At 43.1% G+C, this 22510-nt stretch overlaps 1 protein-coding gene across 2 annotated transcripts in view; it reads right to left on the bottom strand.

Moving 5' to 3' along the window:
- CERS5 (ceramide synthase 5) overlaps positions 1 to 22510 on the bottom strand; it is a 39561-nt gene that overhangs the window by 2243 nt on the left and 14808 nt on the right. The window contains exons 2-10 of one of the 2 annotated variants that reach the window (XM_033222121.1): positions 12221 to 12326; positions 11336 to 11466; positions 10316 to 10373; positions 6838 to 6888; positions 5820 to 5912; positions 3706 to 3834; positions 3510 to 3616; positions 3210 to 3431; positions 2515 to 2671 (exon numbers count right to left, since the gene is read on the bottom strand). In XM_033222121.1, the coding sequence (XP_033078012.1) occupies positions 2515 to 2671; positions 3210 to 3431; positions 3510 to 3616; positions 3706 to 3834; positions 5820 to 5912; positions 6838 to 6888; positions 10316 to 10373; positions 11336 to 11466; positions 12221 to 12326 (1054 nt within the window). The remainder of the gene's footprint in view (positions 1 to 2514; positions 2672 to 3209; positions 3432 to 3509; positions 3617 to 3705; positions 3835 to 5819; positions 5913 to 6837; positions 6889 to 10315; positions 10374 to 11335; positions 11467 to 12220; positions 12327 to 22510) is intronic. The other variant, XM_033222122.1, reaches the window with a different exon arrangement.

Genomic DNA, 22510 nt, shown 5'->3' with positions numbered 1-22510 from the left:
CGGAGGTTGCGGTGAGCCAAGATCATGCCATTGCACTCCAGCCTGGGCAACAAAAGCGAAGCTCTGCCTCAAAAAAAAAAAAAAAAGAAAAGAAAAACAACTCCACCCTGGACTCTAAGAGTAAAGGACAGAAACCCAGTGAGACCTGTGTCGGACTTCTGACCTCCAGAACTGAAGGATAATAAATGTGGTTTAAGTAAAGGAGAGAAGGAAGTGAAAAGGAACACAGCTGTAACAGCTGTTGCCAAGGAGGTGAGCATTTGCTTTGGATCAGCTCCTTGAATTTGTGTTGGATGGGTCTTCTACAGTTGATTATAACTGTTGACCTCTGAACTCAGATGACTGATTACCTGACCTTTAGGAAATTTCCACTAGAGAGCAGAGCGTCTCTAGACGTGTGCTAAACAGAGTCTCAGAAACAAAAAAAAAGTAGACTCAAATTCTTGACTCAATTTAGGAAAACATCTGGCAACTGCAGCTCTAGTCAATAATGGCCCCGAAAAGTCAGGAGAGAGGGCATGCTCTGAGACCAACACAAGGGAACAGAAAGGAGAGCAGGAGGAAGGAGAACCACATTCAGATGGACATGCTTCACTGAATACTAGAAGCACAGATACACTTACATGCAAGAGATGAAACTGTCCAGCTCCCGCCAGGCATAGAAAAAAGGAAGGAGGTGAGGAAAGAGTGGAGGACAGGGTTTAATCCTTCCTGGACAGGTCACCTAGTCAGGAAAGAAGCAGGAGAGAACAGAGATGTCCAGTAGCTACAGCAAGATGCACAGGCACGCTGAGCAAGTTCTGAGCCAATGGCAGCCATAAGGAGTGATGACACAGGAGATCATCAATATCTAGGCCACATTCCATCAGTTGGTCCTGGTGTCAGTGCCTGCTCAAGCAGAGCCCCTCCCACTTGGGATTCTGTATTCTTTTAGGCTGAAATCCCTAGCTCTTGGACTAATTACAGTCTGACTGCTTCAAAACTTGCAAAGTTCAATTATGAGTTTATCATTAAGTGGCACCTTTCTTTTGCTCTTGGCATAAGATGGGTATCTGAAATACTACATACCCATTCACTTAGGACACTTGCCTCATACACTAGTGGGGTGAGGTGTATGTTTAGTTCCTTATATAAACCATACCTTGAATATCACAGCATGGTTATCTTGTGGTGGCTTGTGAACTACCATTTCTTTTTTTTTTTGAGACGAGTCTCGCTCTGTCGCCCAGGCTGGACTGCAGTGGCTGGATCTCAGCTCACTGCAAGCTCCGCCTCCCGGGTTTACGCCATTCTCCTGCCTCAGCCTCCCAAGTAGCTGGGACTACAGGCGCCCGCCACCTCGCCTGGCTAGTTTTTTGTATTTTTTAGTAGAGACGGGGTTTCACCATGTTAGCCAGGATGGTCTCGATCTCCTGACCTTGTGATCCGCCCGTCTCGGCCTCCCAAAGTGCTGAGATTACAGGCTTCAGCCACTGCGCCCGGCCAACTACCGCCATTTCTAAGCAACTTAACAATCTGCTTTTATAGAGTTTATGTGGCTCTGCATATGATTTCCTTTGAAAAAGTCCCCATGTCAAAAAGAAAAATATGAAATCCACTGAAGCAGGTAGGTAAAGGATAGGAAATGGTTGAGGCCATCTCTTAAAAAACTCTTAACCCTATCATCCTTTAACAAAAGCCATTCCTAAGGGACAAGAAGAAGGCAGAACTTTCCTCTTGCATCTAAGTCACATCTTAAAAGGTAAAACGGTAGGCTGGGTGCGGTGGCTCACGCCTGTAATCCTAGCACTTTGGGAGGCCTAGGAGGGCAGATCATGAGGTCAGGAGTTAGAGACCAGCCTGGCCAACATAGTGAAACCCCGTCTCTACTAAGAATACAAAAATTAGCTGGGCACGGTGGCACATCCTGTAGTCGCAGCTACTAGGAAGGCTGAGGCAGGAGAATCACTTGAACCCAAGAGGTGGAGGTTGTGGTGAGCCAAGATCGTGCCACTGCACTCCAGTCTGGGTGACAGAGTGAGATTCCATCTCAAAAGAAAAAAAAAAAAAAAGGTAAAACAGGTTTGGTGTGGTGGCTCACACCTGTAATTCCATTGCTTTGGGAAGCCACAGTGGGAGGACTGCTTGAGGCCAGTACTTGGATACTGGCCTGGGTAACATAGTGACACCCTATTTACAAAAAAATAAGAAAATGAGCCAGGCATGGTGGTGCACACCTATAGTCCCAGCTACTTGGGAGGCTGCAGTGGGAGACTACCTTAAGCCCAGGTTTGAGGCTGCAGTGAGCCGTGATCATGCCACTGAACTCCAGCCTAGGTGACAGAGCAAGATCTTGTCTCTAAACTAAAAAAGGCAAAACACTCATAGAAGAGGCGAAGACTTTGGAGCCCTAGGCTTTTTGTTTGGCCTGCTTGAGTAGATGGGGCTCACCAGGTTTGAGGGAGAGAGAACGTCTGTTGAGTAATCCCTATCTTCCCCCACACCCCAAAGAAAGAAGCCATCTTTCATCCTCACCTTTCCCCTGATCAAGGCTTTCAAAGCAATCCGTGCAATTAGGTAGGACCAGATGACATGCAGAACCTGTAGGGTCAGCAGCAGGCCATTGAGGAGCCACCATGAAGCATAAGGCCCGATTATCTCCCAACTCTCAAAGAGGGTCGTGTTCAGAATCCTAGAAGAGGGAGGCCAATAGTCAGATTCTAGAGTCAAAGCTCAGAAGACAGGGATGAAGCTGAGTCCTAGGGATGCAGAGCCCTGTGTGTTTTCCTACCAGCCCTTTTATCAGCTGAAGTTCCAGGGACTGTCATCCACAGTAATAAAATAAAGAAAGGGAGGAGCCTGTTGTATTTTCTATCCTTAGGGACAGGGAAAGATATATAAATCTTAGGAACTGATGGATTAAGTCACATTATTAATCACTTCAAATATGCAGAGTTTCATGAAATTAGAACAGAAGTGGGACTCTAATCCTAGGAATGACTCAGCTCCTCAGACACATATAGGATAGGACAGTAGGTAGCTGATTCCCATAAAGCAGTGAATGCAGAAGTGAAAGGGGGTGGGCGGGGGAGGGAGAGGGAGAGGGAGAGAGAGAGAGAGAGAGAGAGAGAGAGAATGTGTGTGTGTTGATGGTTGGGACCAGAGCAGGAACACAAGCAAGAAGGGCCTAAGAATTGTATCAACAGGGCAAAAGAAGGCAAAGGAATTACTTAGGCATAAAATTAGGACTGTTCCTCAGAGATGAGTCAAAAAAACCAGAAGCCAACCGAGTCGGGTACTCTGAGTCTGGATCCGACCTTGCTAGAAATACGGTGTGAGGCAGCAGAGGTCCTATGAGAGTCCATAAAAGGTCAGCACAGGCCAAGGTAAAAGCAGGGCAATAGGGTTCTTGTGTTCTATTGGCAAAAATAGAATAGAATAGAACAGAAAAACTGAATGGGCAAAATGAGAATTGGCAAAAGGTATCATTAGGCTCATACCTACCACAACTCTACAGCCCTACCACTTACCAGAATGGATAGATTCCTAGACGTGTAACCATAAAAACAGCACTGAAGATAACAAAAAGGGTGTCACAGAGCCGCTGATACTTGGCATAATTGGCCAGCTTGGCTGCCTGGAGAAAGGAAGAAAGAATTGAGCTAGGGAGAAAGTCCTCACATAGGAAGAAGAGAAGAAGAAGATGGAGAAAGATTGGGTTTTTACCTCCAGCAAGAAGTCTGAGACATCATGTAGACACATGATCAGAGTTCCTGCTCGAACCATGTTGTTGATGTAGGAGAAGGAGATAAGCCCAATGGTGACCAAGTGATGCACAAACATGATCAGGAAGTCCTAGGAAGGAATGGAAATAGAAGAGGGAGGTAAAAGCTGGGCCGTAGAAACACCAGCCAACCCAATGTCCTGCATTATTCTCTGAGGATCTTACCCCACCCCGTATATAATAGTTTCCATTGGCCGGGCGCAGTGGCTCACGCCTGTAATCCCAGCACTTTGGGAGGGCAAGGTGGGCGGATCACCTGAGGTCAGGAGTTCGAGCTCAGCCTGACCAACATGGTGAAACCCCATCTCTACTAAAAATACAAAAATAAGCCAGGCGTGGTGGTGCACACCTGTAATTCCAGCTACTCGGGAGGCTGACGCAGGAGAATTGCTGGAACCTAGGAGGCAGAGGTTGCAGTGAGCCAATATCGTGCCACGGCACTCCAGTCTGGGCGAAAGAGTGAGACTCCGTCTCAAAAAAAAAAAAAAGTTTCCATTCTGCTTAGACTCTCCTTTGGCTACCTAGCATTTAACTGAACACTCCCTACATCAGTGACTGACCCATACTCTATGTTAATGCAGCTCAAAGGCCAGAAAGTAAAAACTTCCTTTGGTAACTGCAGAATATATATAGCGTGGATGCTGAACTGCCACCTGGGGATAACTTCCCAGTGGGACATACAAGCCTTAGAGTTCTCTGAGATTCTATGACTCTTCTGTTTTAATGAGAGAAACGTCAACCACAAGGACCTAATAGAAGGGATAGGTTTGTGGCTCTAATTTCCTCTTGGGTTCAAATGTCAAGTTAGATCTAGGGAAGTCTCTAAATACTTGAGTTATCAGACACATCTATTAAATACTTCTCTGTTTATTATTTTTAAAACTTAAATATGTATTTCAAACTTTCTTATATGTATCACAATTAAAATAAAATTTTAATAAAGTGACCTGTGTCTTCTGACCATAGGAGAGTAAAAGGCATAAAAACTGAGTATCAAGTTTCTATGTTAGAATGTTAGATAACACTAACAACCTGACTAAGTTTTAATTCATTCCCATAAATGCTAACCCTGGTTTTCTTTTTTTTTTTTTTCTTTTGAGACGGAGTCTCGCTCTGTCACCCAGGCTGGAGTGCAGTGGCCAGATCTCAGCTCACTGCAAGCTCCGCCTCCCGGGTTCATGCCATTCTCCTGCCTCAGCCTCCCGAGTAGCTGGGACTACAGGCGCCGCCACCTCGCCCGGCTAGTTTTTTTTATTTTTTTTTTGTATTTTTAGTAGAGACGGGGTTTCACCGTGTTAGCCAAGATGGTCTCGATCTCCTGACCTCGTGATCCGCCCGTCTCGGCCTCCCAAAGTGCTGGGATTACAGGCTTGAGCCACCGCGCCCGGCCAAACCCTGGTTTTCTTCACCAAAGATAACCCTGAGTTAGTGACAGATTAGGGTTAGAGCTGCTGGAACCACATTATTTCAGGTAGACGCTAATAAAAAAGTAAAGATTCTGCCTTTTCTATTTGGTTGTATAAAACTTAAGTCATTTCTAACTCTGTCACTATCTGGGCAAATTATCTCACTTCTCTCAATCTTTGCTTCCTGAACAATAGCAGGAAGAGAGTAAAACTCCTTCCAATTGACTTTGAGTAAGTGGGGTAACCAGAAAGGGAGTACAGAGAAAGCAAGTGTCCCTAATGCCATGTGAAAGCCATTATCCAGCTTTTCTGGAATCAGGTGTTTCTTCTAAATAAGGCATTGCTATCCCCCAATTCTGACTAGGATTTTTTTCTTTAGATATGTAAGAAGCTTAAAGAAGAATACGGAAAAAAGTATGCTTCTTAGCTGGTTAATTGTTCTCATCCTGGGGCTTCCCTGAATGTCTTAAATATACTTCATCATTAATTCAGTCTCATTTCTGGGAACATTACAACAAGCTAAGAGTCCATCAAACCCAGTTTCTCCTTTTGCGGTCTCAGGGAAGATAATACATCATAATGGCAGTCATGGAAGCTGCTAGAAAGGAGGATGCAATAAGTTGGGGACTTGAGGGGGCCAACGTCCTTACCTTTCTTTTAATGTCTGTAAACTGAGAAAACATAAGGGACCAATAGAAGGCCAATTCCATGATATAATAGTAATAAAGCCCACTTGAAAGAGGCTGCAAGAGAGAAAGAAGTAGTTAGATTACCAGCTAGTCAAACGTGCATTCCATCTCTCCAACTTTCTCTGCCTTGGAGGACCAATACCCCAAACTATTAGACATTTCTCCTCCCCATTATCTCCCAAGATATGCAATAGCTAACAGACTTTGGACTGGTGTAGAGACTTGAGCCTCTTCCCTCGCTCCTCTGCACACCCATCTTCAGCTCTCATCTTGCAGAGATGAGATACATTTAACACATACTATAACACAATCAAATCAGTATGTCTAGGATTCTGGGCAATTAGTGCTTTTCACAGGATTGAATACACATAGGCCTTCTCCTCTTCCATCCCTTTAGCAGTTCTTTGACATATTTCCAGTACAGATTACAACCAAGATGCTCTTAATGGGATTTCAAGTTACCCTTGATACAAAAAAGACATCTGAACCAGAAAGTACCTCATTAAATACCAGAAAACTGCTTTTCTTTCTAGCCCAATTAGGGTGAATATAATGGGGAAAATCAAAACAAAAAACTCACTGGATTTCATTGCTATGGGGGTCTCAGGAATAGATACCTCATATGACTCTTAGCAGTGGGAAAATTAATAAAAATAAAAAATAGATACCCTGAATATATAACTTAAAGAGACACAGGCCCTAATCCCTCAATCCCAAGGAAACACACCATCTGTCCTGGGGACTGGCAAAGGCCCCTCACTCACTCCACCTTACACACAGTCACTGGCAAAGGCCCCTCACTCACTCCACCTTACACACAGTCACTGGCAAAGGACCCTCACTCACTCCACCTTACACACAGTCACTGGCAAAGGACCCTCACTCACTCCACCTTACACACAGTCACTGGCAAAGGACCCTCACTCACTCCATCTTACACACAGTCAAGACCTCTACCCCGAAACGACTCAGATCCTACCTGAAATGGATAGTTATGCCAGCACTGTCGGATGTCCCAGAACCAAGGTGACTAAGAGAAAACAGATAATCCATGTCAGTCCTCAAGATTCCCACCTGGCTTCAAGATCTACCCCATATAATCCCCTTCTCTCTAGGCTGGGGCAAAAGAGAGACAGGAAAGCCCCCAAACAGATTTAAGGGCTCCCTAAAGGATCAATAAATAGCTATATTGTTCATCTACAACAGAGTGTTATAAATAGAAAAACTATGCTTTGAGGTAAATAAGAACAATGAGAGTTTTAGGATAGTTTTAGGAAGTATCACCACCTGGAATATATATACAGGAAGACAGTGATTCATTTGATAACCAAGAAAGGTATCTCCATGCCAGGTTCAGAAGTCAAAACTAATAATCTCTAACGGAATAACGATTATGTCCTTTAAGGAGTTTGTGTACATCATCTTTGCTGCTGGATTTCTTATCATTAAATTGTTCATAATATTGTCTTATTATCCTTTCAATGACTATAGGATCTGTAGTGATAACCCTTCCCATATTGGTAATTCATATTTTCTTTTTTTGTTGGAGTTTGTCCATTTTAATCAGACCTTTCAAAGAATGAACTTTTGGCTTTATTAATTTTATCCATGGTCAGGCACAGTAGCTCACACCTGTTAATCCCTGCACTTTGGGAGGCTGAAGTGGGTGGACTGCTTGAGCCCAGGAGTTCAAGACCAATTTGGGCAACATAGTGAAACCCCATCTCTAAAAAAATACAAAAATTAGCCCAGTGTGGTTGTGCATGTGCCTGTAGTCTCAAGTTTCTTGGGAGGCTGAGATGGTAGCATCGCCTGAGCCTGGGAAGTTGAGGCTGCAGTGAGCTGTGATCATGCAACTGCACTCCAGCCTGGGTGACAGAGTAAGACCCTGTTTTAAGCAAAAACAAAAACAGGCCAGGCATGGTGGCTCATACCTGTAATCCCAGCACTTTGGGAGGTGGAGGTGGGAGGATCACCTGAGGTTAGGAGTTCGAGATTAGCCTGGCCAACATGGTGAAAATCTGTCTCTACCAAAAATACAAAAATTAGCTGGGCCTGGTGGCGTACTCTGGTAGTCCCAGCTACTCTGGAGGCTGAGACAGGAGAATCACTTGAACCCAGGAGGCAGAGGTTGCAGTGAGCCGAGATTGCACCACTGCACTCCAGCCTGGGAGACAGAGCGAGACTCTGTCTCAGACAAACAAAAACCCCACAAATGTATCCACTGTTTAATGCCTATTTCATTAATTTCCACTTATTTACTTTATTATCGTTTTTTAGAAATGGGGTCTCACTATAGAGATTGGATCTCGTTATCTTGCCCAAGCTGATCTTGAACTCCTGGGCTTAAGTGATCCTCCCACTTCAGCCTCCCAAAGTGTGGGGAGTACAGGGGTATGCCACCACGCCTGGCCAATTTCTGCTTATTTTTTATTATTTCCTTCCTTTAACCTATTTTGCTTATCTTTTTCAAGAACCTAAAGCAGAAACTTAGATTAACTTTAAACCTTTCTTTTGTAATATTAACATTTAAAGCTATAAATTTCCCTCTAAGTATGTTTTATCTGTATCCCAGAAATTTTGATATGTTTTACTTTTAGCATCATTCAATTAAAAATATTTTCTTATTTCTCTTGTGATTTTTTATTTGATCCACAGGTTATTGAGAAGAGTTGTTTAACTTCCAATTTTTTTTTTTTTTTGAGACAGAGTCTTGCTCTGTCACCCAGGCTGGAGTGAAGTGGCGTGATTTCGGCTCATTGCAACCTCAGCCTCCCAGGTTCAAGTGATTCTCGTGCCTCAGCCTCCCCAGCAGTTGGGATTACAGGCACACACCACCATGCCTGGCTAATTTTTTGTATTTTTAGTAGAGATGGAGTTTTGCAATATTGCCCAGGCTGGTCTTGAACTCCTGAGCTCAGGCAATCTGCCCGCCTCAGCCTCCCAGAGTGCTAGGATTACAGGTGTGAGCAACCGCACACGGGCAACTTCCAAATATTTTCCATGTCTCTCATTACAATTGACTTCTAATTTAATTCCATTATGGTCAGAGAACACATTCTTTAAGATTTCAATATTTTGAAATTTACTGAGACTTATTTTATGGCCCAGCATTAGTTTATCTTTCTACATGCACTTAAAAATTATATGTCTTCTTCAGCTGTTGGTGTAGTGTTTTATAAATGTCAATTAGGTAAAACTGGTTGATCATGTCATTCATACATTTTACATCTTTAGTGATTATTTATTTATTTATTTATTTTGCCTAGGGTTTAGGTCAATTACTGAGAGAAAAGTATTAACATCCTCAAGTACAACTGTATATTTGTCTATTCCTTTACTTCTGCCAGTTTTTTGTGTATAATATTTTGAAAACACAGTGATACCATTTAGAGAGAAATAGTATGGTACAGGGAAAAAAACAAGAACTCAAGAATCAAAAAGCCTGAAATTCTTCTTCCTTCTTTTTCTGAGGCAGAGTCTTGCTCTGTCACCCAGGCTGGAATGTGGTGGCTCCATCACTGCTCACTGCAGCCTTGACCTCCTGGGCTCAAGCGACTCTCCTATGTCAGCCTCCTGAGTAGCTGGGACTACAGGTACATGCCACCACACCAGGCTAATTTTTGTAGAGATGGTGTTTCACCATGTTGCCCAGGTTGGTCTTGAACTCCTGGGCTCAAATGATCTGCCCATCTTGGCCTCCCAAAGTGTTAAAATTACAGATGTGAGCCACTGTGCCCGGCCCCTTGAAATTCTTTGACTCTGACAATTAACTAAAAAGTGAGAATAATACCCGTTTCACCCACTTTAAAGGGTTGATTCCATTTCTCCTCCTTCAATTTTTGTCAAGTGCTTTGTAAACCATTAAGTATTATGCTGACTTAGTTATTACTGATATTACTAGTATCTTCTAGGGAGAAGCAGTAGAGTTATAAGGTTACTGAAGTCAGGCCCCAGACAGAAGACAATCTATTAGGATATAAACCTGGACTGTGGGCATCACAGAGGAGGAAAAGTTGGGGGAAATATAAAGATCTAAAGGTATTTATGCCAGGCACAGTGGCTCACGCCTGAAATCCCAGCATTCTGGGAGGCTGAGGTGGGTGGATCACCTGAGGTCAGGAGTTCAAGACCAGCCTGGCCAACATGGTGAAAACCCGTCTCTACTAAAAATACAAAAATTAGCCAGGTATGGTCGTGTGCACCTGTAGTCCCAGCTACTCAGGAGGCTAAGGTAAGAGAATCGCTTGAATCCAAGAGGCAGAGGTTGCAAGTGAGCTGAGATTACACCACTGCACTCCAGCCTGGGTGACAGAGCGAGACTCTGTCTCAAAAAAGAAAAAAAAAGAAAAAAAAAATCTAAAGGTATTTAACTCTTGCTTCTAGATTAACTCTTATTTCTAGAGATCTAGGCATGATTAGAACCCAACAGAGAACTAGAGAAAGTTAAGACTCACCGACCAGAGAAATCTAATTCCATAGCAGAATATACATAAATAAAATGTGAATCTCCACCTGGGTGGGCAAAGAGGAGAGGTTAGACAAATGTCCACTGAAACCAAAGCCTCTGAGGCTAGGGAAGTCAAGATAGCAAATCTGGGGATAAGAGAGTTATTGGTGAGAAAGAGGATCAATTCCTAGAATAGGGGCAACTACTGTCATTTAAAAAGCCAAAGACAGGGGCCAGGAGTGGTGGCTCATGCCTGTAATCCTAGCACTTTGGGAGCCCGAGGCGGGCGGATCACCAGGTCAAGAGATCGAGACCATCCTAGCCAACATAGTGAAACCTTGTCTCTACTAAGAATACAAAAATTAGCTGGGCATGGTGGCGCACGCCTGTAGTCCCAGCTACTCAGGAGGCTGAGGCAGAAGAATAGATTGAACACAGGAGGTGCAGGTTGCAGTGAGCCGAGATCGCGCCACTGCATTCCAGTCTGGTGACAGAGCGAGATTCCGTCTCAAAAAAAAAAAGCCAAAGACAGAGTCATCTTCCATTAGGAAAAATATTAGGCTTTATCATCAGACTCCCTAGCATTTTTCTTTACATGACAATTACTAATACAGTGCTCAGAGGATAATTAGAAAAAGCTCAATAAAATGAAGAATAGTATTTCCCAGAAAAGGAATGCTTCCTAAAAATTGTCAACTTACAGCAAGCAAGCTAGTACTCCCTCTATTAAGGTATACATGTGTTAGTACATCTACTTACATAAGTACAGTTATAAGGATTTACTCCCAATCTATTTAGGAAAAGGAAACAAAATGGAACCATACCTAGGTTAGTGGCAACATGTCCAAGAAACTTAAGGGAATCAGTGTTCCAGTTCCCTTCTTTCCTACCAATAATAGGCTGAGTTAGCTCTCTATATCCATTAACTGTTGTCCTAACAACAGAAGTGATTTTCAAAAAAGAAAACTTCAGTCCAGTTGTATCCCACCCTCTTCCTTACTCCCTCCCTCCCTCCTTGCATACTTACATGCTTTCACAGAATTTAGTGAGCGTTGGGGGCTTGTCCTGATTCCTCCTATGGCGAAACCAGCATTGGATTTTTCGGACATTCCAATCCAGCTGCTTTGACAGGCCCTCCAGCCTTTTCTTATCAGGATACTGTAAATGTATAACCAGAGTCACAACATCCCTGTCTCCTCAGACCCCTCCTTCAATCCCATTGACTAGCTGAGTGATAAGGTATGATAGCCATAGTGGCTCAAGTGATGTTTATCTTCCCAAGTTTTATCCCAAAGTCATTTTTAGTAAGAAATTTTATCTTACATATCAAGGACCTGTACTGCTCACCTATACACATCCTTGTTTCGACTCTTCCTCCAGCCCAAGCTGAGTAAAAAAGGGTATTAAAAACCCAAATTGCAGGCCAGGCATGGTGGCTCATGCCTGTAATCCTGGGATTTTTGGAGGCCGAGGGCCGAAGGATGGCTTGAGCTCAGGAGTTCCAGACCAGCCTGGGCAACATGGCAAAACCTTGTCTCTCCAAAAAACCAACAAAACACCCAAACTGCAAAGGCTATCAGTACCGTCTCCATCTCGATTACACAACTAGGCAGTGGCAGAAACTGGAACAAGGAAAAACAAAAACAAGATACAGTGTGTGTTTGGGGAAAGAGGGGTAAAGGTGGCTGCTGGGCCTAAAACTCAAACATACTACTATGTAAACTTGACATATGTAGGGCCCAAAGGTTTCCCCTGAGGGGATAAAGCTCTCCGTATAGCTACATAGAGTACTCAAACATGAAAGATCATCCCATCCTATCCTTACCCTTAGATATATGTGCTGTCTATCCTCCCCTGCCCCATGGAGCAACACCTTGTGTGAATTTTCCTCTCTGTTTCTTTGCCCACTTACCTTGGTGATAGATACGAACACCTTTTCAAGGATGGCATTGGGTTGGGCCTGATAAGGACCACTGTCCTCGATGCCAATATGCAGTGCACAGGGCTTGGCAATAAACCTGTAATGGAGAAAACCCAAGGGCCAATTCTTTTAAAATAATTTTTATTTATAATTGACACATAAGAATTGTACATATTTATGGGGTACAATGTGATGTTTCAATGCATGTATACATAGGATAATGATGAAACTGGGGAAGTTACCATATCCATCACTTTCAACATTTATCACTTCTTTATGGTGACAATATTCACTAGCCTCAGCCTCCCAAAATGCTGGGATAACAGGTGTGAGCCACTGTGCTGGCTGGAAGCTTTTTAGAAATGCATAATCTTGAGCCCATCTCAGACTTGCAAAATCAGAACCTGCGCTTTAACAAGATTCCCAGGTGATTCACATGTCCATTAGAATGTGAGAACCACTAATCTACTTCATAAGAATCTTGGAAGTATTCAATGAGATAATGTATATGAAAGACCCTGGCACAAAGGAGGTGATTAATAAATGGCAGTTTTCCTTACATCAAAAGACCAAAATCTTAATTGGAGGGAAAAGTAGAACTGAGACTAAGCTCTTCCTGCATATAGATATCCTGGGTCTTGTATACCTTCCTGCCTAACCAAGAGGTTACGGAAATACTTCGATCTTTCAGGAGTCGAGAAGAAAGAAATCAGGAAGCTAGGAAAGGGGAGAAGGAAATTACCTATTAGCACTCTATCCTAGTCTCAGATCTACTAATAAGGCATATAAACTTGGTAAAATCACTTATCTCTTGAGTCTTGGTTTCATCATCTAAAAGAAGAGGTTATATCAAGCAGAGTCCCATGGATTTAAATTTCTAAAAAGAATAAAAAAGCTGGGCGCGGTGGCTCACGCCTGTAATCCCAGCACTTTGGGAGGCCGAGGCAGGAGGATCACAAGGTCAGGTGTTTGAGACCAGCCTGGCCAACAACATAGTGAAACCCTGTCTCTACTAAAAATACAAAAAAAATTAGCTGGGCTTGGTGGCAGGTGCCTGTAATCCCAGCTACTTGGGAGACTGAGGCAGGAGAATTGTTTGAACTCTGGAGGCGGAAGCTGCAGTGAGCCAGAGATCGCACCACTGCACTCCAGCCCAGGCGATGGTGCGAGAATCCGTCTCAAAAAAAAAAAAAAAAAAAACCAATAAAAAATAAAAAGAGGTTATGAGATGATTTTTAAGATTTCTTTTTCTGTATCTAAGATTCTATGATGTTATTATTGATTATAATTAATTTCTAACTTTTGAATCTTTGAAAATTGAGGAACTATTCCTTGGTTCTTCAAGAAGGATCTGGCCGGGCGCGGTGGCTCAAGCCTGTAATCCCAGCAGTTTGGGAGGCCGAGACAGGCGGATCATGAGGTCAGGAGATCGAGACCATCCTGGCTAACACGGTGAAACCCCGTCTCTACTAAAAAAATACAAAAAAACAAAAAACTAGCCAGGCGAGGTGGCGGGCGCCTGTAGTCCTAGCTACTGGGAGGCTGAGGCAGGAGAATGGCAAGCTCCGCCTCCCGGGTTCCCGCCATTCTCCTGCCTCAGCCTCCCGAGTAGCTGGGACTACAGGCGCCCGCCACCTCGCCTGGCTAGTTTTTTGTATTTTTTTAGTAGAGACGGGGTTTCACCGTGTTAGCCAGGATGGTCTCGATCTCCTGACCTCGTGATCCGCCCGTCTTGGCCTCCCAAAGTGCTGGGATTACAGGCTTGAGCCACCGCGCCCGGCCAGCCCTTAGCATCTTAAGGAGTCCCATAATGAAAATATGACTGGGAGGTGTAAACTGGAATGCCATTGACCTATTTTCTTGAGCTGCACTTGAATCTAGAATATATTATCTCTAAAGGAGGGATTGAGAATAAGAAACTTTTCTCCCTCTATGAAAACTTTTTACCTTATCACCAAAGTTCCTGAGCCATAGGGTAATAGTTATTCAGAGCATAAAGTTAGCCACATCTGTAACACATTCTCTTTTACACAGGTGGTAACAGGTGGTAAAAAAAAAAGTTCCATTCAAAGGCCAATGCTAGTGGATACATTAATTTACATTTACTGGTATACTATTCTGTATACCAATAATATTTTAATCCCTAACTCATGTTTAAACTCCTTGTAAACACAAATAGACTGCTTTCATATTTACCAGCGTACTGTGCTCAGCAGTTGCTCAGTAACTGACAAGCAACAGGTTTTAGTGAAACCCACTCTTGTTCTATTGGAGCTCAATTCCGACCCAGGATTAATTAGCATTCAGAAGAGTAAACGAGGCAGTCATTCTTTGTTGTTGAGTTGATACCATATCAGAGATAAAACTCATCTAAACAACCCTGTCTCCTCCTCCTTTTCCTATCAACATAATTGCATAAAAATCCAAAGGCAGAAAACAGCCTTTCCAATTCCTACTCTTACCCCTAACCCAGGCTTCTTTAATCCGGAAGCAATCAGGTGATTAAAACTCAGGACTTGCAGTTAGACAGATTTTACCAGCTTAAAGACCTTGTGACTGTTACATACCCATAGAATGGAGATAATATCTACCTCACAGGGTTAAAGATAAAATGACACAGTGTATGCCTATACCAATACCTGACATTTAGTAAACATTCATTAAAGAGTAGTGATTATTATTTCACTAGAAACATATTTCAGTCTGGGTACTCTGGTACCTCCAGCAGAAAGTGAGAAGCAAGAAATCCTCTTTGATATAACAAGTCTATATTCTGCTCACCTGGGTGAAGCCAATTTTAAAATTACTATTATCCAGATCATGGTGTGGACTTAATCTAGCACTGTCATTAGCTCACATCCTGCCCTCATTAGTTCAGAGTTCGGTGAAAAGCATAAAGCTATTCATATCCCGTCAGTTCCAACTATATGGAGCCTAAGAACATTTGACAAATACTTGTTGAGTGTTTATTTTGTGCTACAGAATGAAGCTTTATTATGATATTTTCCAGACGTGATTGAAAAAGAATCTTTTCTAATTTGTGATAAAAATTAAATATATAGATTTATACAGTTAATTAATTAATTTACTGAAGAAAGTGAAATTATTTGAAATTAATAGCTTTTGAGAAATTACTAATTCTACATTATACAAAAGGCTGGCATTTGGTATAATTTATAAAATAGGTATCTAGGCTGGGCGCGGTGGCTCATCCCTGTAATCCCAGCACTTTGGGAGGCTGAGGCGGGTGGATCACGAGGTCAGGAGTTCGAGACCAGCCTATCCAACATGGTGAAACCTCATCTCAACTAAAAATACAAAAAGCCGGGCGTGGTGGTGGGCGCCTGTAACCCCAGCTACTCAGGAGGCTGAGGCAGGAGAATTGCTTTTACCCAGAAGGGGAAATTACAATGAGCTGAGATTGCACCATTGCACTCTGACCTGGGCGACACAGCGAGACTCCATCTCCAAAAAAGATACCTAGGCTGGTCAATTTCCAGAGCCTGGCATTCATCCTTTCTGCTACATCAGCACTTCTCAAAGTGTGGTTTACAGACCCCTGGGGAATCCAGAGACCCTTTCAGTAGGTCTACAAGGTCAAAACTATCTTCATAATAATTCTATAATTTCATAAAAATCCTTTCTCTCTCATGAGAGTACAGTGGAACTTTCCACAGTTACGTGACATATAACAATAGACTGAATGCAGACGCTGACATGAGACTACAACTGCCAGGTATTTTCAAAAATGTTAAAATGCTACTCTTCTCAGTTTTTTGTTTTGGAAAACAGTTATTTTTCATAAAACGTAATGAGTTCATTGTTATTTATTTATATTGAGACAGGGTCTCACTCTGTCACCCAGGCTGGAGTGCAGTGGTGTCATCACTGCTCACTGCAGCCTTGACCTCCTCAGCTCAAGTGATCCTCCCACCTCAGCCTCTCAAGTAGCTGGGACTACAGGTGTTGGCCATGCCCAGCTAATTAAAAAAATTTTTTTTTGTAGAGACAGGGTTTCACCATGTTTCCCAGGCCATTGCTATTTTTAAATGAATTAATAAATATGAGCTGGGCACGGTGGCTAATGCCTGTTATCCTAGCACTTTGGGAGGCTGAGACAGATGGATCAGTTGAGCCCAGGAGTTCGAGACCAGCCTGGGAAACATGGTGAAACCCTGTCTCTGCCCAAAACACAAAAGTTAGACAGGTGTGGTAGCTCATGCCTGTGGTCCCAGCAACTTGGGAGGTTGAGGTGGGAGGATTGCTTGAGCCTTGGAAGTGGAGGCTGCAGTGGGCTGTCATTGCGCCACTGCACTTCAGCCTGTGTGACAGAGCCAGATCCTGTCTCAAAAATAAAGAGGCTGGACCGGTGGTTCATGCCTGTAATCCCAGTACTTTGGGAGTCTGAGGTGGGCAGACTGCTTGAGCTCAGGAGTTCAAGACCAGGCTGGCCAACATGGTGAAACCCCATCTCTACCAAAAAACATAAAAATTAGCCAGGCATGGCGGCACATGCCTGCAGTCCCAGCTACTTGGCAGGCTGAGGTGAGAGGATCTCTTGAACCCAGGAGGCGGAGTTTGCAGTGAGCTGAGATCTTGCCACTGCACTCCAGTCTGGGCAACACAGCAGACTCTGTCTCAATAATAAATAAATAAATAAATAAATAAATAGGCTGGGCATGGTGGCTCAGACCTGTAATACAAGCACTTTGGGAGGCTGAGGCAGGCAGATCACTTGAGGTCAGGAGTTCAAAACCAGCCTGGCCAACACGGCAAAATGCCATCTTCTACTAAAAATACAACAACAAAAAATTAGCCAACTACTTGGGAGGCTAAGGCAGGAGAACTGCTTAAACCTAGGAAGCGGAGGTTGCAGTAAGCCGAGATTGCGCTACTGCACTCCAGTTTGGGTGACAGAGCAAGACTCCATCTAAGAGAAAAAAAATATATATATATATATACATACACATTTTATACATGTGTAAATACAGAAAACATGTACATTTTCCCTATTTTTTTTCTAAAACAGTAGACATTGATAGGTACTATCCACATAAACAAAAACTCTTTGGGATCCTTGAAAATTTTTAAAGATTGTAAAGGAGTCCTGAGATCATAGTTTGAAAACTGCTGTGCTAGATGATACTGAGAAATCATACTTTCAGTGTGGCTTTCTGTCTTCTCCAGGATCGATCCACGTTTTAAAACAAATTGTCAGACAAGATTTTTCCTTTCCTGGCAGATTTTAGTTAAGCAGGCATTTAGTGGTCTATAAAAATAACCTGCTACTTTCCACCTGTAACTCCAGGAACACGAATCTAGTGACCCATCCTGACAGTATTAGATTTGTCCTACTTTGTAGAGATCATTTCACTCTGCCCTTTTCCTGCTCTCCAGATACATGGCAGCAGTTGACCTAAGCCTAGGTTAATTAGGATGAAATTACCTGTTGCTTTTACTTTTTCCTATCAAAGACAGGATCTATACTAACAATGCTACTTTTGTGATTCATTACGCCACTGATGAATATGAATTATACACAAATAAAACCAAAGTCTAGATTAAGCTTCTCAACTACTTTATTGTGGCAAGTAACACAAATGGGCTATACTTATGCTGAGATATTGATCTTAGCTTTCAGGGTGATCCGTGGGGCCTTCGGGTAGCCAGAAACCTTTAGTCTGTAGTCTCTGGCCTCATATACCTTACTGTATAATGCAAATGTTATTTATGTATTTATTTAGAGACAGAGTCTCGTTCTGATGCCTAGGCTGAAGTGAAGTGTGGTGGTGTGATCCGGGCTCACTGCAACATCCGCCTCCCGGGTTCAAGTGATTCTTGTACCTCAGCTTCCCAAGTCGTAGCTGGGACTACAGGCGTGCACCACCATGCCCAGCTAATTTTTGTATTTTTAGTAGAGACAGGGTTTCACTACATTGACCAGGCTGGTCTTGAACTCCTGACCTCAAGTGATCCGCCTGCCTCCAACTCCCAAAGTGCTGGGATAACAGGCGTGAGCCAGTACACTCAGCCACAAATGTTATTTTGTATGTGTGCAGCAATATGACCAGATTGAGAAACACCAGCTCAAGAAAAAAAAAAAAGAAAAAAAAGAGAAACACCAGCTTAGATCAATTTCTAGAAAAATATAAAGTGCCAAAGTAGATATATAAAAAGAACAGGAGTTTAAGACCAGTCTGGGAAACATGGTGAGACCCTATCTCTACAAAAAATTTTAAAAAATTAGCTGGGTGTGGTGGCATGTGCCCATGATCCCAGCTACTGGGGAGGCTGAGGCAGGAGGACTGCTTGAGCCCAGGAGGTAGAGGCTGCAGTGAGCCCTGATTGTGCCACTACACTCCAGCCTGGGCGACAGAGTGAGACGCCATCTCCAAAACATAAAATAATGAAATAAAATAAAGTTTGGGAGTTAAAGATGAGTTGAGTTTTGTTTTTGCTGAATCTCAAGTACCCATGGGACACTAAAATGGAACTGTCTCGGATACAAATACACTTGGAAAAGGGGCTTGGGTATGATATATATATAGAGAGAAAGAATAGAATATATGAATACAAATGAGTAAGAATATAAGTGGTAGTTAAATTTGTGGGGGTGGCTGTGATTACATACCAAAGGAATATAAACTTAAAAGAGAACTGAGGTCAGAACCCTGGACAACATCAGCATAAAAGGTGAATTTAGGGGACAAGGTCAGAGGTGGAGGTGTATCAAATAAGGGAGAGACCAAGACAAGGACTTCAATATCTACTAGATTTGGCAATTTGGAGATCTGTAATAACCTTTACCAAAGAAATTCCAGTAAAATAAAGACTCTAAAAGACAGCAGTGAGTTAAAGCAGTTAAAGATACAGGAGGAAAGAAGTAGAAATAGCCAAGACCCGCAAGCATTTAGGCTAAGAAGAAAAGGGAATGCCCTCAACTTTGTTATCAGAATCACTCAATCTAAACTAATCACATCTAAAATCAATCTCCCTGTGCTTAAGACCCACTCTTTACTGATCAGAAATTTCATTCTACTTATCCCTCCTTTTTTCTATTATCTTCAGCCTCACTCTCAACTTGTTTCTTCTCATCAGATCTTAAACATGCTCAAGTTTTTCACATCTTAAAACAGCCCTGCCGGTCCCTAGCACCCTCTGGCCTTCCCCGACCTCACAACTAAACTCCCACTCATTCCTCAACTCTCCTTCCTCTCCCCTCTGGCTTCTGTCCCTACACTCCATTGAAGCTGTTCTTGCCAAAGTTGTCAATGATCTCCTTATTGTGAAAACAAATGGATGCTTTTCAGTCCTTTATCTTTTTTTTGTTGTTGTTGAGACGGAGTCTCGCTCTGTCGCCCAGGCTGGAGTGCAGTGGCCGGATCTCAGCTCACTGCAAGCTCCGCCTCCCGGGTTTACGCCATTCTCCTGCCTCAGCCTCCCGAGTAGCTGGGACTACAGGCGCCCGCCATCTCGCCCGGCTAAATTTTTTTATATATTTTTTTAGTAGAGACGGGGTTTCACTGTATTAGCCAGGAGGGTCTCGATCTCCTGACCTCGTGATCCGCCCGTCTCGGCCTCCCAAAGTGCTGGGATTACAGGCTTGAGCCACCGCGCCCGGCCAGTTTTTTGTATTTTTAGTAGAGACGGGGTTTCACTGTGTTAGCCAGGATGGTCTCGATCTCCTGACCTCGTGATCCGCCCGTCTTGGCCTCCCAAAGTGCTGGGATTACAGGCTTGAGCCACCGCGCCTGGCCTCAGTCCTTTATCTTACTTGACCTTTCCGCAGCATTTTATTAGGTTGGTGCAAAAGTAATTGCCATTACTTTTAATGGCAAAAACCGCAATTACTTTTGCACCAACCAAATCATTAATGACTAACCTCCTTCTTGAAATGCCCTTTTCTCTTCCTTACTGCCATACTCTTCCTAATCTTCTCCCTCTACCACTCTGGCAGCGGAACTAGACTGGCTGGTAAGCACTGCTAGTTGAGTCACCTTGGACAAGTTACTCTGTGCTTCAGTTCTCTCATCTGTAAAATGAGGATAACAGTAGTGCCTACATACCTCATAAACTTACTAATGAGGATTCAATGCTTAGCACTTAGAACAATGCCTAGGACAAAGTAAACACTTACTAAACACCCACTTTGAGATGGAGCATCCCTCTGTCACCTGGGCTGGAGTGCAATGGCGTGATCTTGGCTCACTGCAACCTCCACCTCCCGGGTTCAATTCTGCCTCAGCCTCCCAAGTAGCTGGAATTACAGGTATTTTTAGTACCTGTTCAGGACCAGGTTGGTCCCGAACTCCTGGCCTCAAGTGATTCACCTGCCTCGGCCTCCCAAAGTGTTGGGATTACAGGTGTGAGCCACCGTCCGCGGCCTACACCAACTATTAATATTATCAAATAACGTATGGCTGTCATTCCTCTATTTCCTTTGCAGTTTATTTTTCCTCTGCCTTTTCCTACAACATGGTGTTTCCTCAGGGTTCACTTAGAGGTTCTTTTTGTACTCTACACATTCACCCTCAGTACCCTCATTCAGTTACAGTAGAGGGTCTCAAAGTATGGTCTGCAGACCCCTGAGGGTTCCTGAGGCACTCTCAGGGGCTCTACAAACTAAACTATTTTCATAACAATATTATTATTTGCCTTTTTCACTGTGCTGACATTTGCAGTGATTGTGCAAATCCATGGTAGGTAAAACGTTATAGTACTTTACACCAAATCAAGGTAGTGACACCAAACCATACTAGTAGTTACTATACTGTAGAGCTATGTCTTCTCAATTTTTTAAATATGCCAGTTTTGCTTAAGAATGTCCCTGATGAAGCACTACAAATTATTACTTTTATTAAATCTTGACCCTTGAATACGTTTTTTAAAAGTATTCTGTGATTGGGCACGGTGGCTTATGCCTTTAATCCCAGCACTTTAGAAGGCTGAGGCAAGCAGATCACTTGAGGCCAGGAGTTTGAGACCACCCTGGCCAACATGGTGAAACCCAGTTTCCACTTATTCTGTGATAAGACAGATGTACCCAAAAAGCACTTCTGATGCATACCAAAGTATATGGCTCTCAAGGAAAACCATTTGTATGACTATTGCGAGCTGAATAAGCTAAGTCACTTTTTCCATAGAATACCATTTTTACCTGAAAGGACTGACAAACTAATGTTATTCAGCTCTTGAGTATTTAGCAAACACTTTCTCAAAAATAAATGAGGCCGGATGCAGTGGCTTACGCCTGTAATCCCAGCACTTTGGGAGGCAGAGGCGGGCAGATCATCTGAGGTCAGGAATTCGAGACCAGCCTGGCCAACATAGTGAAACCCTGTCTCTACTAAAGATATAAATATTAGCTAGGCGTGGTGGCAGGCGCCTGTAATCCCAACTACTCGGGAGGCTGAGGCAGGAGAATTGCTTGAACCCAGGAGGCGGAGGTTGTAGTGAGCTGAGATCCTGCCACTGCACTCCAGCCTTGGTGACGGAACAAGACTTTGTCTCAAATAATAATAATAATAATACGAGAAATAATTATAATAAATGATGTGAGCCCATCATTTCAAGAAAAGCACTGTTGCCAATGATAAAACTCAAGCTTTCAAGTTAAACTTAGAATGTTTAGAAAACTTTTATCTGCCTTTCAGCCTGACAACTCAATACTTAAGACTTTTCTGATGAGATTGGTTATAATGAGATAAACTAATAGGATTTTTTTTTTTCTGAGTCAGAATCTCACTCTGTTGCCAGGCTGGAGTGCAGTGGCATGCACGATCTTGGCTTATTGCAATGTCTGCCTCCTGGGTTCAAGCGATTCTCCTGCCTCAGCCTCCCGAGTAGCTGGGACTAGAGGCACGCACCACCACGTCCAGCTAATTTTTGTACTAAATGTTTGTACTTTTCTACTAAAATAGAGACGGGGTTTCACCATGTTGGCCGGGATGGTCTCCATCTCTTGACCCTGTGATCCACCTGCCTCAGTCTCCCAAAGTGCTGGGATTACAGGTGTGATTTTTTAATATTGTATAATATCATACTGACATGTGGGACATTTGTATAACTGAATGAACCAGTATTTTCCAAATAATGGATACATGATGTCCATTCAAAATGTAATATAGGCCAGGCATAGTGGCTCATGCCTGTAATCCCAGCACTTTGGGAGGCTGAGGCGGGCGGATCACCTGAGGTCGGGAGTTTGAGACCAGACTGTCCAATATGGTGAAACCCCATCTCTACTAAAAATACAAAATTAACTGGTCATGATGGCACGCA

Source organism: Trachypithecus francoisi, unplaced genomic scaffold (assembly GCF_009764315.1).
Source record: "Trachypithecus francoisi isolate TF-2019V2 unplaced genomic scaffold, Tfra_2.0 Lachesis_group11, whole genome shotgun sequence".
Taxonomy (NCBI): domain Eukaryota; kingdom Metazoa; phylum Chordata; class Mammalia; order Primates; family Cercopithecidae; genus Trachypithecus; species Trachypithecus francoisi.
This window is presented reverse-complemented; position numbering and strand designations above follow the sequence as displayed.